The sequence below is a fragment of the Bos mutus genome, chromosome 21 (genome assembly GCF_027580195.1).
Source record: "Bos mutus isolate GX-2022 chromosome 21, NWIPB_WYAK_1.1, whole genome shotgun sequence".
NCBI classification, from domain to species: domain Eukaryota; kingdom Metazoa; phylum Chordata; class Mammalia; order Artiodactyla; family Bovidae; genus Bos; species Bos mutus.
Window position 1 is genome coordinate 14,199,462 of NC_091637.1, and position 15,092 is coordinate 14,214,553.

General features: G+C 43.8%; 1 protein-coding gene across 2 annotated transcripts in view; it reads right to left on the minus strand.

Moving 5' to 3' along the window:
* Positions 1–15,092, minus strand: part of SLCO3A1 (solute carrier organic anion transporter family member 3A1) — a 374,545-nt gene that overhangs the window by 12,710 nt on the left and 346,743 nt on the right. For both annotated transcript variants that reach the window (XM_070358050.1, XM_070358049.1), the window contains exons 8-9: positions 14,363–14,538; positions 10,425–10,489 (exon numbers count right to left, since the gene is read on the minus strand). In XM_070358050.1, coding sequence (XP_070214151.1) covers positions 10,425–10,489; positions 14,363–14,538 — 241 coding nt within the window. The remainder of the gene's footprint in view (positions 1–10,424; positions 10,490–14,362; positions 14,539–15,092) is intronic.

The following is a 15,092-nucleotide window of genomic DNA, read 5'->3' on the forward strand; positions in this document are numbered from 1 at the left end:
TCCATTCATGAGTGCCAGAACAAGGAAGGCTATGTTATATCCATAGCAGAATCTCCTTTGAGGGGCCTTCTGGGAGGGAGAGGCTTAATGAAGGAAATGGCACTTCCTTGGTTTTTTTACTAATTGAAGTCTAGTTTTCAAATTTTAAAAATCATTTTTATTGAAGTATAGCAGATTTACAATGTTGTGCTAGTTTCAGGTATACAGCACAGTGATTCAATTATACATATATATCTACTCTTTTCAGATTCTCTATTATAGATTATTATAAGATACTGACTATAGTTCCCTGTGCTGTACAGTAGGTCCTTGTTGCTTATCTATTTTATATATCGTACTGTGTGTCTGTTAATCCCAAACTCCTAAGTTAGCCATCCCTTTCCCCCTTTGGTAACCATAAGTTTGCTTCCTGTGTCTGTGCGTCTGTTTCCTCGGTTTAATGACTGGTCAGCGATGGGGTCGGGGGAGGGCTGCGTGATCCTGTCAGCATTGACAGGTTGGCAGGGTTTCCTCCTGGGCCCAAGTGCCTTGGCACTAATCCTTAGCACTCCCCAAATCTGTCACTTATGACCCCCTGAAAGAAACCCCCCTAAGAAAGAATTTTCATTGAAACAGCATTTAACCTTTCTGGCAGCTTGAGTTTAAAAATGCCAAACTCAAAATCCCACACAACCTGCTCCCTCTTTGCAGCTCAGGCTGGTCTTGCCAAGTGGAAACTCGCATTCCCGGCATTCTCTGCCCAGAAGGCTGCTCAGGTGTTCGAGATCTTTGTCACCAACCAGTGTGTCCTGTCTCAGTTCCCCAACAGACGACTTTTCTTCATTTAACTGGAAAAGAGCCAACTGGAGGAGCTGCCATGGCAACCACTGACAGACACTAGACACACTCCCCGTTACTTAGGTAAAGAAATAGCGACCTGGAGTCCCTGTGGATGGCGGGTGGACTTGGGGATCCACAGGACAAATCTGACCTGTCCTGTGGTCCAACGGAGAGGTGGATCCATTCACCTTTCTGTCTGTCAGAGTTCTATTGGTTGTCATTTGCTCCCAATTCTCCTCCCTCCTTTTCTTCTTACCCACCCACCACCAGGCAATGGGAAGCCAAGACTATTACACCTCTCGTTTAAGTTTTGCTGAGGGAAGGAACTGATGGTACTGGGGCTTCTTGTTCCAATGCACAGGTGCCTAAAGAGTTGTATGCAATCCAAGTTGGGAAAATCAGGTCGAATTTTAAGCACATTGCAGGAAAATTTTCAATATAATGGAGCCATTCACTAATACTTGCTTAAAAAAAAAATCCCTCCAAAGTGCCAATAAGTCATAACTCCTTTTTGTACCTGTATCCAAGTGAGGATTTTTATATTATGGAATTGTCTTGAAGTAAGGCATATTTCTCTGTGCTAATGATGTCAATTTTATCCTCGTCAAGCTCTACTTCGGATGACAAGACCCCGGGAAATGTCAGAAATAGCCTTCAAACAGAAATGAGAAAGCTAAGTACATAGCAAGGGTTTTCATCTTATACTCAATATTTTGGAGGGTGTTTGTGGTCAAGATGAAAGACCTTCTAACTTGAGCTGAAATGCTGGGGTAAGTCACTTTTCTCTATGTGCCTGTTTCTTGATCTTTCGAATGTAACCACTTTGACCTTACCGAGTCAAGGTGAATACTAGAACAAGTGAGTGGAGTGTTATATAAGGGTCTGGTCCCATATGGCCAGAACTTTTGCTCCCTTATTCATCTTGTACAGGGTATTTGAGGGTGACAGTTCAGAATAAACTTTTGATTGAGTGTATTATGAGTAGAACCTCATAAACTTTATGAGCTTCCTTTAAGATTCCCAGAAACAAACAAACAAAAACAACTCTTTTCTGCCAAGTTCATCTTTTCCTTTTTATTGACTTAAAATGCTTTTCCAAAGAGAAGCTCTAGCTCACAGGTCCTGAGTTCCAGGTGTGTAGAGAATTTTGAAACAAGGCCCTTGCTGGATCTCTTATTTACAGGCCTTTGCCATTGTTGAAATTCATCTGATTAGTGACAGAGGGAATCCCACTTGATTAATTTTCACAAATGGCCATTCACTGTTACGTGTTTATCATTCAGGGGGGCATAGAAAAGCCCTGTAGCCCCTGAAAGATGCTAGTTTCCCAGATGGCAGTGGGAGACTTCTACAGAGTGACGACTGGGACAATAACTGCGTGTGTGCTCAGGTGCTCAGTCGTCCAACTCTTTGTGACCCTATGGACTACTATAGTCCACCAGGCTCCTCTATCTATGGGATTTTCCCAGGCAAGGATACTGGAGTGGGTTTCCATTTCTATCTCCAGGGGATCTTCCCAACCCAGTGACAATAATTACTACCAACTGCCCCCTCACCCCTCCACTGCATGGGGTGTTCATACATCACAATCCACCCCCCACAACCCCCTTTATTATACCTATAGAGAAACAGATGCTATTTGTTATTTGTCCCCGGCTTGATATTTCAAAACCTCCAGTCCAATCATTTCTTTCCTACAAATTTAAAGTTTGTTGATCTGAGGAGAAGATTTTAGAGCTCTTATCAGGGCTTTCCAGGGCTATAGAAAACATATTATTTATCCTTCCACTAAGCTCCTAGGAATAACTGGTTTGTAGAAGGCTGGTTTTGAAGCTTTCAACAGGGGTTCTGATCTTTGCAAAGTTGATATGGTATTTGGGAAAGCCCTTCTTGGAGTGGGTGCTCAACAAATCTGGTTCCTTTCCTGTTTTTTGGCTTTTCACTTGGATCAATGAAAATTCATCTCCTTTTAAATTCTCATCTCCAGAGAAAGATTTGCAGAACACCCTCCAAGTCAAGATTCAGTGACTAACCCCAACTGGCAGGAATCCTTCACTTCATAAGACATTTTTGGAGGATAATCAGATGTTTCCAGAAGGGAGGTCACACAGGTAAGGTGTATGTTAGTACTTACTTCTGTTACAGCCTCAGTTACCTAAGCAAGAAGAAGGCAGCTGATGATAATGATGAAGTATTTCTTAGAAACCGTGTGTTTTAAAGGAATGCTCTTTTCCTCGGTGCCTGCAGGAGCAGTCCTCTCCCCTTTGTTCTCTTTTCTTCCTGTGTTTCCTTGGGGGGAACTCGCAGATTCAGTAGGCATTAACCAAGGTCCCACCACTGGGACACTAGGAACCCACCATATGTTGGGGAGGGTATCCGGAAGCTTAGAGCTGTTACTCGTTATTACAGAGAATATTAAAAGGATTAAATCTTACTTCCCATTATACTCGGGCTCAAATTGCAGCTATATTTCAATGCAAAAATTGCGGTATCACTTAAGGAAATTGTCTCTGTTTTCCTGAAATCTATTAACAGAGGTTAAACCTCCAGGTCTTGAATTTTGGCTACTTAATTCACTCCGTGGGTTGAAAACGCCAGGCTTAGTTATACTCTTTGGTCTAAACTTAAAATTTGAGTGGAAAAGCTTTTGTAAGAAAAATAAATTCACATTCCTTTATGAAACAAAATGGAAGCTACAAATCACTCCAGCATTTACATTTCAAAAGATATCCATTCCTCTCCCAGCTTACCTGCCAAGACTTGATTCACCATGGAACCTCTTTTCAACCTGGAGGAATTACTGTTATGTCCAGCACTACCTAGAAACGGATGTTGAAAAGAATGTTCTCCTCAAAGGATTAATGAGTTTCTCTGTTTCAGTGATGCCAAGAAAGAGACTCTATTGATACTGTCCAGCATCATCCACAGATACCTGACATTCACTTTTCTTAAATCCGAGAAGTTGAGAGGAGCTTCTCTATTCTCATTTCATTCCTGGCTGCCTTGTTAAACTCACTGAGGCTCAAGAAGCTTAAATTACTTGTTAAAGGTCTCATGCTCAGTATGGCAGAGCTGGATTCAAACCTGTTGTGCCTGACTATAGCAGGGTCCATGGCAAATATGGGGTGTCACCTTAGCACTGGTCAGGACATAGATAGATCCTGGGTGGTACAGGTCCTTTAGAAAGTTAGATATATCATTGGTGCTTAGAAAGAAATCAAGTACTTTCACATCAGTAAGCAAAGGAGGTCACTGTCATCAACAAATGCACCTACCAGGGATGGTGAGCCCTGAGGGGACTCAGGAAGGAGAGAATACCTGCCATCTAGCAGCCATGGCCTGCAGCCACTCCCAACGGTGAGCCCTGAGGGGACTCAGGAAGGAAAGAATACCTGCCATCTAGCAGCCATGGACGGCAGCCACTCCCAACGGTGAGCCCTGAGGGGACTCAGGACGTGAAAATACAGGATACTGGCCCAGATACCTGAGGTACATAGCAAAGGAATGCTTTCAGTGAGCCCGGACTCTTGTATCTTCCCATACAGAGAAAAAGCACTAAATTTCTTAACTTGGGATATCTGGTTTTCTTTAACCTGGCTCCTTCCCTCACTTCCATGGAGCAGTTCTCTGAGTTACTTGAGATGCTGTCTCCTGGGCTTGAAGTCCTAAAAATTCCCACTGAATAAAGCATAACTCTCAATTTTTAGATTGTGAATATTCTTTTAAGCCCACAGGTCCTTTAGGAAGTTAGATACATTGTTGGTGCTTAGCAAAAGTTTGCTGAATGAATAAATAAATGCAGAGGTGAGTAGAAGGAGTCTCCCCTCACATTCCAGACATTGTATCCTGCACCCCACTACCCCACAGCCACTCCTCTGAAGTTTCTGGCAGGCTGGGCTTACTTCTTCCAAAACACTCATTCAACATGTCCATTTCTCCCATGTGCCTGTAGAAATTCAAGACTTCACAATGGGAGCTCAACAAATGTTGGATGAACCACACAAGGAGCTTCTAAGACACAGGTCTCTTATATTAGTTCACCAATAACCCAAGACCCAAGGACAATCTGCTCAGGAATGACCCCTGCATACAGAAGTGCACCCTGAGGCTGACGTTCCCAATGATCTTTGCCCAGCTTGTTGTTCTGGAAAACCAAGAGCAGGCATTTGTGGAGGAGAGATCGTGGTAGTGAATCCAGTCGAATTTGGTGTAGCATCTGCGGCATGCAACAGACTCCCCAGGAACGAGATCAGACCCTTGAGTGGATGTTATGCCCACACCCAGAGAGAAAAACAGTGATCAGGACATTTGTATAAGGATGAAAAAGGATGGATTTGATTACATCAGGCGTTCTGCTTTGAGTAAGTCATTCGTTTACTCTGAATTTCCTGACCCTTTATCCAACTCTGTCCTCTTCCACTCAAATTCCGCCACTGTCCTGGGTGACTTGAACTTCTCCATGGACATGAGCTCTCACTCAGGCCTTTCAACAACTCATTTTCAATGTCAAGGCTGTTTCTTTCCTCTCTGGGTTTTGTCATTTCTCAAAACTGCTCCACCACCTCAAAGTCAGACAACAAAGCTCTGGCTGCAGATTGCAACTCTTTTTTCATGAATTACTACATCCAGCTCCTATGTGCCCTTTCTCTCTCTGTTCTTTCTCCCCTCTCCTAGCTTACCTCGTCTTTGTCCAGCTCAGGCACCATGGTCAGTTGCATTAGCCCTACTGAGACCACTACTCTTAATCTCTTTGCTCCATATTCCTCCCCACTCACCACTGATATCACCAACCACGTTACTGCTCCTACTCCAGGGCGCCCATGGGCTATGTAGGAAGCTCTTGGTGCCAAGGTCTCTGCCCTTTCTGACACCTCCTTTCTATCAGCATTTAAAACAAGGGAAGATAACCCGCATTCACTTCTGGGTCTTTCCCTCTTTCTTTACACTCCTCACAGCCAAGTATCTGCAAAGAGCAGTCTCCCCACGCTGCCCCCACTGCCTCAAGCTCTGACCCACCAATGGTGGTGCATCCTGCACAGTCCAGTATGATAGTCACTGGTCACACGCAGCTACGTAAATGAAAATCAACAAAAATAAGGAGAAGCCAGTTTACAGAAACCACATTTCAAGTGCTCCACAGCCCCACGTGGCATAGACATGGAGCACTTCCACCACTGCAGGAAAGTCTATTGGATGGTGTTGGTCTATGCCACTCCCAAAAGCTTGCTCCTCATTCTGGTCCTCCTGCTTTAAAAACATCGCCCATGTATCACATGATCCAAACCTTTCATAAGGCACTGTCACTGTGGATTCCTCCCTCTTCGATGCTTCAGTCTGTACACTTCCATTCAGGGACTAGGCCTTGACACTTTTCCTCTGTCCACATCTCCCCATCTTGGTGGCCAGCATCCTCACATGGTTCTCTGTCAGCTCCTCTGTTATACCAGTGGCTTAATATTCAGTTCCCACATTCTCTATGTGGCAGACAGTAGGCCTTTCTAAAAATGCACAATGGATCTTATCCCCATGTTAAAGTCCATCAATGATTTCATTTGCCTTGGGGATAAAGGTCAACCCTGTCAACAGCGCAGCAATTCTTTCTGATCGTGTCCTTGACAGCCATCCCCTCCAGCCACAAGGGCTTCCTGCAGCCCCCAAACAGGCTTCAGCCTTTGTTCACTTCCAGGCTTTTGCTCCTTTAAGTCCCTCGGTCTAAAGCACTCTCTCCTTTTTGCTAGCAAGGTAACTCTTCTGCATTCTTCATGCTTCAGGTTACTATCACATTCTTTCACCCACACTCCCATCCCCAACCCCAGGTCGGGTGGCTCTCGCACACATCCACCCTACACCTCTCTACTGACTGCATCTCCAGTTTCATCACACTGAACTGTGAGGTCCTTACCATCACCCATTACCCAAGCGGGGCCAAGCACAAAGCTTGACAATGTCTTGAAATCTGATTTCTCGGTTGGTCCTTCATTAACTGTAATGGTGGTTAATCTCGTTGGGTGCTGCAGGAAATGGAATCGGGCCCAGTGCAAAGACTTCTCTGATAAGCCACTTTTAATTAAAAGATGAAACTGTGGCATATCCTTCTACAGCTGTTTTCTAAACTCTGATGTGTGACCCAGTTGGACAATACAATCAATATAGTTGGTCATGACCCACTATTTTAAAAGAATGAAATAGAATAGAAAATATCAGAGCACATCACACATATTAAGGGTGAATATTTTTCATGAAGTCTTTGCTTCAGTTGTATTTATTCATATGAATGCACTGGGCCACAATATAAAGTTCATCTCTTGCTATAGATTATAATCACAGAAGTTGCAAAATACTCGTTTAGATAATGTTTGAGCTTTAGAGCAACATACAGTGATCTTAATGGTGTCACATTACACATGCTGTATAATTTTCCATTTCTGTCTTCAAGTGTCTCATAATTTTCATTATTTTCATTTTGAAAACAACTTGCAAATTTTTCTTACATTTTGTGTTATCAAAATTATTCTGAAGGTTATTTTTTACTCACTATATTGAATCCTCAGCATGTGTTTAGAGGTACAAAAGACCTCTGTAGTAATCCCATAAATGGAGGGCTTTTTGTTTCTCTGTTCAGCTCCTAAAGGAATTCCCTAAGAGCAATGCTGGGCTCACTTGCCTGGGTATGGTTCATGAAGCTCTGAACACATTAGATGCTCAATAAATGTCAGTTTGTTGAGTGAATGTGTATGTAGAATGGAAGTAGTGAAAGTGAAAAAGTGAAAGTCACTCCGTTGTGTCCGATTCTTTGCGGACCCATGGACTGTACAGTCCATGGACTTCTCCAGGCCAGAACACTGGAGTGGGTAGCCGTTTCCTTCTCTGGGCATCTTCCCAACCCAGGGATCAAACCCAGGCTTCCCCACTGCAGGTGGATTCTCCCCCAGCTGAGCCACCAAGGAAGCCGCATGTGGGATGGTTTCACCATTTTCAGAAATAAGGGTCTCCAACCTGCTACCTGATATTACACATTCATCTGTCCATCCACCTAACCAGGGTGGAATGGGGGGCATCACCACACATGCATTTTCTATCCTCCCAGTGATGAGAGAAAAAAACTCCACCATAATTAGTACCCTGTGTAGTTGGCTCTAAAGGCCACTATGAATTCTAGGAAGGCCTAAAATGTTTTAGTTTGAATTACAGTTGAACTTGTTTGCACTGGGTATTACTATACCTGGTTACTATTTCTGGTTCTATTTTCCATGAACCAGAAATAAGACAAAGATGCTGTTTAAGATTCTCCATTTATGCATATATATGGAATTTAGAAAGATGGTAACGATAATCCTGTATGTGAGACAGCAAAAGAGACACAGATGTATAGAACAGTCTTTTGGACTCTGTGGGAGAGGGAGGCGGGGGATAATTTGGGAGAATGGCATTGAAACATGTATAATATCATATAAGAAATGAATCGCCAGTCCAGGTTCGATGCAGGATACAGGAAGCTTGGGGCTGGTGCACTGGGATGACCCAGAGGGATGGTACGGGGAGGGAGGTGGGAGGGGGGTTCAGGACTGGGAACACGTGTATACCCATGGCGGATGCATGTTGATGTATGGCAAAACCAATACAATATTGTAAAGTAATCAGCCTCTAATTAAAATAAATAAATTTAAATTAAAAAAAAAAAGATTCTCCATTTATCCCAACGATGTGGACTGACAGTGATTAAGAAGATTCCCAGGTCTTGTCATGGACATGGCAAAAGAGGTCACAACCTGGACTGGAAGTGATTTGCTACAGGCAGAGCTAGGGCAGATGTCAAGTATTTTCCATTCCCCAGGGAGGGCCTCATCTTATTAATGGATTTAAGGGTGAATATTTTTCTTTCACATAGCAATTATATAGAATATAATCTCATTATGAAAGTAATAACATTTTTTCATTCAAATTTTAAAAATGAATTTATAAAATATCATTTATAGCCTCACTATTCAATTATAATAGCTGATACCATTTTCTTATCTAGCTTTCCAGTATTTTCCCCTATATATATATCCCTGATAGCTCAGTTGGTGAAGAATCTGCCTGCAATTCAGGAATCTGGGTTTGTTTCCTGGGTCTTGAAGATCTCCTGGAGAAGGTAAAGGCTACCCACTCCAGTATTCCGGTCTGGAGAATTCCATGGACTGTATAGTCCGTGGGATCGCAAAGAGTTGGACATGACTGGGACTTTCATGTATACTTTAAAAACATTTGCATATACAATATAGACCTCTTTCTCCCTCCACTTACCATGTACCCTTTCCAAGTTTATCAATATTTTTCTTTCCAGTTTAAAGGGGTACATAAATCCTACTGAAATTAGAACCCATAATGGATTTAACTAATTCCCTGCTGATGGATGTTTGAATTGTTGCCGATTTTTCACTTTTGTGAATATTTTTATAAACATTTCTATAGTTAGTCTTTGTGCTCATTCAGGTTATATACTATTTGGAATGAGAACTTTTTATTCTGAAGGTATAGGCCATGGTTATCTTCCTTTCCATTTTTATTTATCACTTAATATTCACTAAGGAAGACCACAGCCTTATCATTTCAAGAAAAAAAAATGTCATCCTATCTTGATCTTGGCCTTGATAAAGGGAGTTCATAAAGCAGCAGTGTGGTCCACAGAGAGAAGGTTTATCTGATTGGCTTTTCCAGCTTCTCCTCAGCTGGTCCCAGCACTCCAGGAGAACCATGGGCTATTCCCATCTTAGACTTAATTCCTTCTGTCCATACCAAACTACAGAATATAGGCTTTATAGCATGAAGGTCATATTTGCCTTATCCTAGAAACCCAAGGTGGAGAAGGCAATGGCACCCCACTCCAGTACTCTTGCCTGGAAAATCCCATGGACGGAGGAGTCTGGAAGGCTGCAGTCCATGGGGTCGCTACAAGTCGGACACAACTGAGTGACTTCACTTTCACTTTTCACTTTCATGCATTGGAGAAGGAAATGGCAACCCACTCCAGTATTCTTGCCTGGAGAATCCCAGGGATGGGGGATCCTGGTGGGCTGCCGTCTATGGGGTTGCACAGAGTCGGACACGACTGAAGTGACGTAGCAGCAGCAGCAGTAGCAACAGAAACCCAAGGTAAATAAACTAAATCAGTTTGGAAAAATTTAAAGGATGCGAAGTTTCCATTTGGGAAGCATTATGAGAATACCTCTCTCCCCAAGCTGGCAGGCCCATAAATGAAGCATTTCACAAGCTGCTCATGGGTTGCTTAATGAGGGTGCCCAATGACACCATCAAATTCCTTTCTTTTTGGTTCCTCACTTTTCTTCCTTGTGCCAATGAAAATTCAGTGTGGCACGAAGGCACAGTTAATACCAACAAAAACTCTGTGATATCCAGGGAGTGTGCGAGTGTAGGTCTAAACCCTGAACAACATTTAACAGACCTTTCTCTTGTTATCAAAATTAAACTTCATAAGAAAAAAGACAACTCAAGGGATGATTCCAGTGATCTGTACTCACCTGGTCATGATTGCACTCATATATGCACTCACCTGGTTATAAGCATCTGATTCATTACTGAGGGAATAAAGAAAGAATACGTACCCAACAAACGGAGGAGGAGAAAAAGAACTCCCAGGGCGTATGATTTGAGTTCAGGGCTGACTGTCCTACATGCAAAGAGATGAAGAGGAAAAAAGAAAAGATTCTTATCGCTTCACTTTAATTAACAGACCCCAGAGTCATTCGCTGCTGTCCATCAGAGCCCTTCCTTAGAAAATTATTAATGGTTTTGTTCTTTTGCTTTTTTCACCTTCCCTGCCAAAAGTCTGAAAAATCACTGCATCTGCAGGGACAAGATAAGTTTAGGAATTTAGCAGTGTTTTTTATTAACTAAAACTAGTCATTTGAAGGATGGAATGCAAATTTGTTCCCAAAGTCTTCATTCAAAGGCATTTTGCGTTTGCCGGCATGGGGAAACATCTTAAGTTGGTGGGTACATGTATCAGGGGAAATATCAATGGGGAAGACAGTTCCCCTTATGCTACTCAGATAGGCCAGAACCATAAACACCTCTGTCATTCTGCATCATTTTGCGAAATCAACCAGACTAGCATGGGTTGGTTCCCTAGATGGACCACTTGTGAAACAGTCCATTCATCTGTATCCAGCTTTGGTACCTTTTAAACTGGAAAGGTGCCTTTATTTGGCCTTCCCAGGTGGCTCAGTGGGAAAGAATCTGCCTGCAGGAGACGTGAGTTCGGTCTCTGGGTCAGGAAGACCCCCTGGAGGAGGAAATGGCGACCTGTCCCAGTATTTTTGCCTGGAGAATCCCATGGACAGAGGAGCCTGGTGGGCCACAGTCCACGGGGTCACAAAGAGTCGGACACGACTGAGCGACTAACACACACACAGCTTTATATGGTCACATGCCTTTGTTTTGAACTGACTCAGTGCCCCTGGCTTTGGTTTACCCACAGCAGTCCCTGAGCACGATCTTTTCAAACATTTTCTAGAACATTCTCACACTGTCTGGGATAAGAGTGACAGGAGGGGGGGTTGGAAATGATGACTGATTCCAAGTAGAGAGGCCCTCACAGCTAGTCACAGGTCTCCTCTGTCAGGCCTCTTACTCTAGCAACTAGTACTGACTCAATGCTTGTCTTTCTCCTTGAGGCCAAGGACTATTTGTGTCTTATTCATCATCAGTGTGGTGTGTGACACACAGCAGATGCTGAGTAATAAAACACAAACAAACAAACCAAAAAACAAGAGGCTGGGGACTTCCCTAGTGGTTCGGTGGTAAGAATCTGCCTTCCAATGCAGAAGTCGCAGGATCGACCCCTGGTCAGGAAACTAAGATCCCACATGCCATGGAGCAACTGAGCCTGTGCGCTCTGGAGCCCGAGCCCCGCAACTAGAGTCTGTATGCCACAACGAAAGACCCCTGATGACACATCTAGGGCCTGACGCAGCCAAATAAATCCTGAAAACAGAGAGCCCAGTGCTGGCCCCTACGTGACTCATTAAATAGCCGGTATCCTCACACCTGTGGATGTCCTGAGTGCTGCTGTTGGCAAGTATGCTTCTGTTTGGAGTAAGAGTGGAAGTGGGCCCACTGCTCTGGGATGGGACAAGGGCTGGTGCCCATAATCTGGGTTGTGGCTCAGACCGTCTGTGCCCTTGTGTCTGCCTAGAACATCTGTGATGGCACGTACCTCCAGCCGGCCCCAGCAGTGTGGAGCTATGAGGTGCACAGGGCCCCACCTAGGTCATTTAGGCCATCTGTTGCTGGTCCACTGAAAGGGAATCACATATTTCCTGAAAATCTCCAAGAGCTGTTTATCAAGCTGAGATTTGGACACGATTCAGGTTTCGGCTGACTTTCTGTGTTTGGTCTGCAGCCACAACTACTGAGCTGGGTTTTTGCAGCAGAGTCAAGGGCAGAGAAAAAAGGGGACCAGTCATTGCTAAAGGCTGTAAGGGTCATTTTTCTTGCTTTTTGGTGCCTTTTGTGTGTCAACTGGTACAATACAACTTCATGGGAATTCCTAGCAACAAAAATAATGCAGCCACCCCAAACCCATGCCTGAGATCTGATGGGTTTTATCCAGTGCATATTATATCTAATCCATTCTCCATATATAAGTTAAAGTCAACAGTTCATTTCATAAACACTTCTCACATTCTTAAGAATTTTCATTATTCCACTGAGCTGTGGGACTATAATTTAACTCACTATTCCAATTCAGATTTTTCTGCTATTATAGTTAACACTGTAATAAAAATCTGTCTGCATTGAGCTTTTCTTCTCGTAGAGTATTTTCTTAAGATAAGTGGCAAGGGGTAGGGTTACCTCATTAAAAAAAAAAAAACTGAACGTTTTTATGGCTCTTGAACTCATATTTGCCACCTTGCTTTTATGAAAGGATCAGTATATTTCTCAATGGCAGCAGAAAGGTGTGACTTTACCTGTTTTGTTAGAGCCTTGCTTACAGAACTGGGTGTGAATTTTTAAAAATTATTTTTTCAAATTTAACAAGTATAAAATGGCAATTTGCTATTGTACCATTATTGCTTCTGCACATTGAAAAAGCTTTGCTAAAAACTTTAAAACATAAGTACTTTGTATAAATCCTTTTCCTTGTGAATTCTAACCAAGATCAGGAAATGTAGTAGACACAGAGAGGCTGGATAAAGCAGCTGCAAATGTTACATACCAGGGCTTCCCTGGTGGCTCAGTGATAAAGAATCTGCCTGCCAATGCAGGAGATATGGGTTCAGTCCCTTGGTCAGGAAGATCTCTCAGAGAAGAAAATGGCAACCTACTCTGGGATTCCTGCCTGGGAAATCCCATGGACAGAGGAGCCTGATGCACTACAGTCCATGGGGTCACAAAAGAGTTGAATACTTAGCGACTTAAACAACAATAAAATGTATATTTGTACAGGCTGCATCCAAGCATTTCATTCCTACTTTTATGTCCAGCCCTTGGGATTGAATTGGTTTGTTTGGATAACCACATCCCGGCTATCTGTGCTTAGTACCACTTCCTCTGTAAAAGATGGTCACCAGACATGAAGCCTGCCTCTTCTGGGTTCCTCATGCAAATCTAGATAACTTTGCAACTGTGTAAGTTACTCAGAAAATTACTCAATAATTCACCTTTAAGACACCTCACCCACCCACCATGATAGTTCCCAAGAAACGGGGAAACACAGAATTATGGCTGACTCTCTCCAATTATCCATCTATACAAAAGCAGTCACTGCTTGCTTCCACGGAGCCACTCAGCACTGCATCATACCTTGTCAATGACCTGTTATATCTTTACAGAGTTTGCACACACATGGTCTCAGCAGGACCCAGCCCACTGCAGGAGGCAGGCAGGACCATTGACATCACCTCCAGTTCCAGATTCAGAAACAACACTGAGCCCAAGGTCATACTACGAATCAGTGCCCTGAGACAGGAGCCAGACACGGGGACTTGGCTATTCCCACGCCATTTTCATTTCACTCCAACAGTGTTGCTCTTTGCAAGTATCAATGAAAGACTGCAGTACCTTTCAAAATTACCTGCAGAGTCTGTTCCTGGTAGGACATGAAAGTGCAGTGTTTTCTCTTGGGCTGTGCTTTCTACTTTTGGCGTGAAAGTTCAAAGTGTTAGTCGCTCAGTCATGTCTGACTCTTTGCAACCCCACAGACTGTAGCCCACCAGGCTCCTCTGTCCATGGGGATTCTCCAGGCAAGAATACTAGAGTGGGTTGCCATTCCCTTCTCCAGGGGCTCTTCCCAACCCAGGGATTGAATTCAGGTCTCTTGGATTGCAGGCAGATTCTTTACTGTCTGAGCCACTGGGGAAGCCTTACTTTTGCTGTGAGGTTTCCATCAAACATAACTGATTCCTATCAGCCTAGGGAAGCTGGCTTGCAAGACTCATACAGTCCCCAGAGCTCTGATTTCTGGGAGAACTGCAGACACACAGCAGGGAGGGAGGTGGGGCGGGGCGGCTGGCTCTCCGGTCCCTGGGGCTATGCTTACCTGATGAGGATGATGACCGAAGGCGTCTGAGCCATGGCCCCGATCATGCTACAGACACACATCACACACAGGAAGGTGAGGAAGGCCTCTTGACACCCAGGACTGGGGCATTTTCCAGGAATCACGGTCGCGTTCTCAGGTGGGATGGTCATGAGGCATGCACAGCCAGTGAGATTCTGGAAGGGAAGCAGTCAGCCCTGTTAACTGGGGCTATCTCCCTTCTCCAGATCTAAAGCCATCCATCAGCTGGGTCTGTCACAGCCTGATTATGCATTCTGGAGCATTTCAATAATTAGGCCTGAATCAACGAATTAGCTTTTTTGAAGGAGGCTGCAAGACACATGCAAAATAAAGGAATATTTATGGGGAGAAGAGCTGATTTCCCCGTCTCCTGTGTATTTCATTTCTATGCCCCAGAATTCCTCGATAAGCCCACACTGTAGACAAACGCGTTGCCCAACCCCCACACAATTAGAGAGGAAATCGTGCTTCCACAATGTGATAAAACACTGGCAAATTAACAATGTAATCACTTGCCAATTTGTCCTCTCTTTTGTGCAGTTATAATTACACTGAAGTGTATTGAAAGAAGTAAATCAGGTAACCTGCATACGGTTGCTGGTTCACTGCCCACCATGGCACCTGGAACAAAGCATGTGTGCTGTCATGCGTGAAGCTGCTGGGCTAGTGGGGCCGTGAGAGGGGGCTGGCTAACGGGAGACTTCTCGAG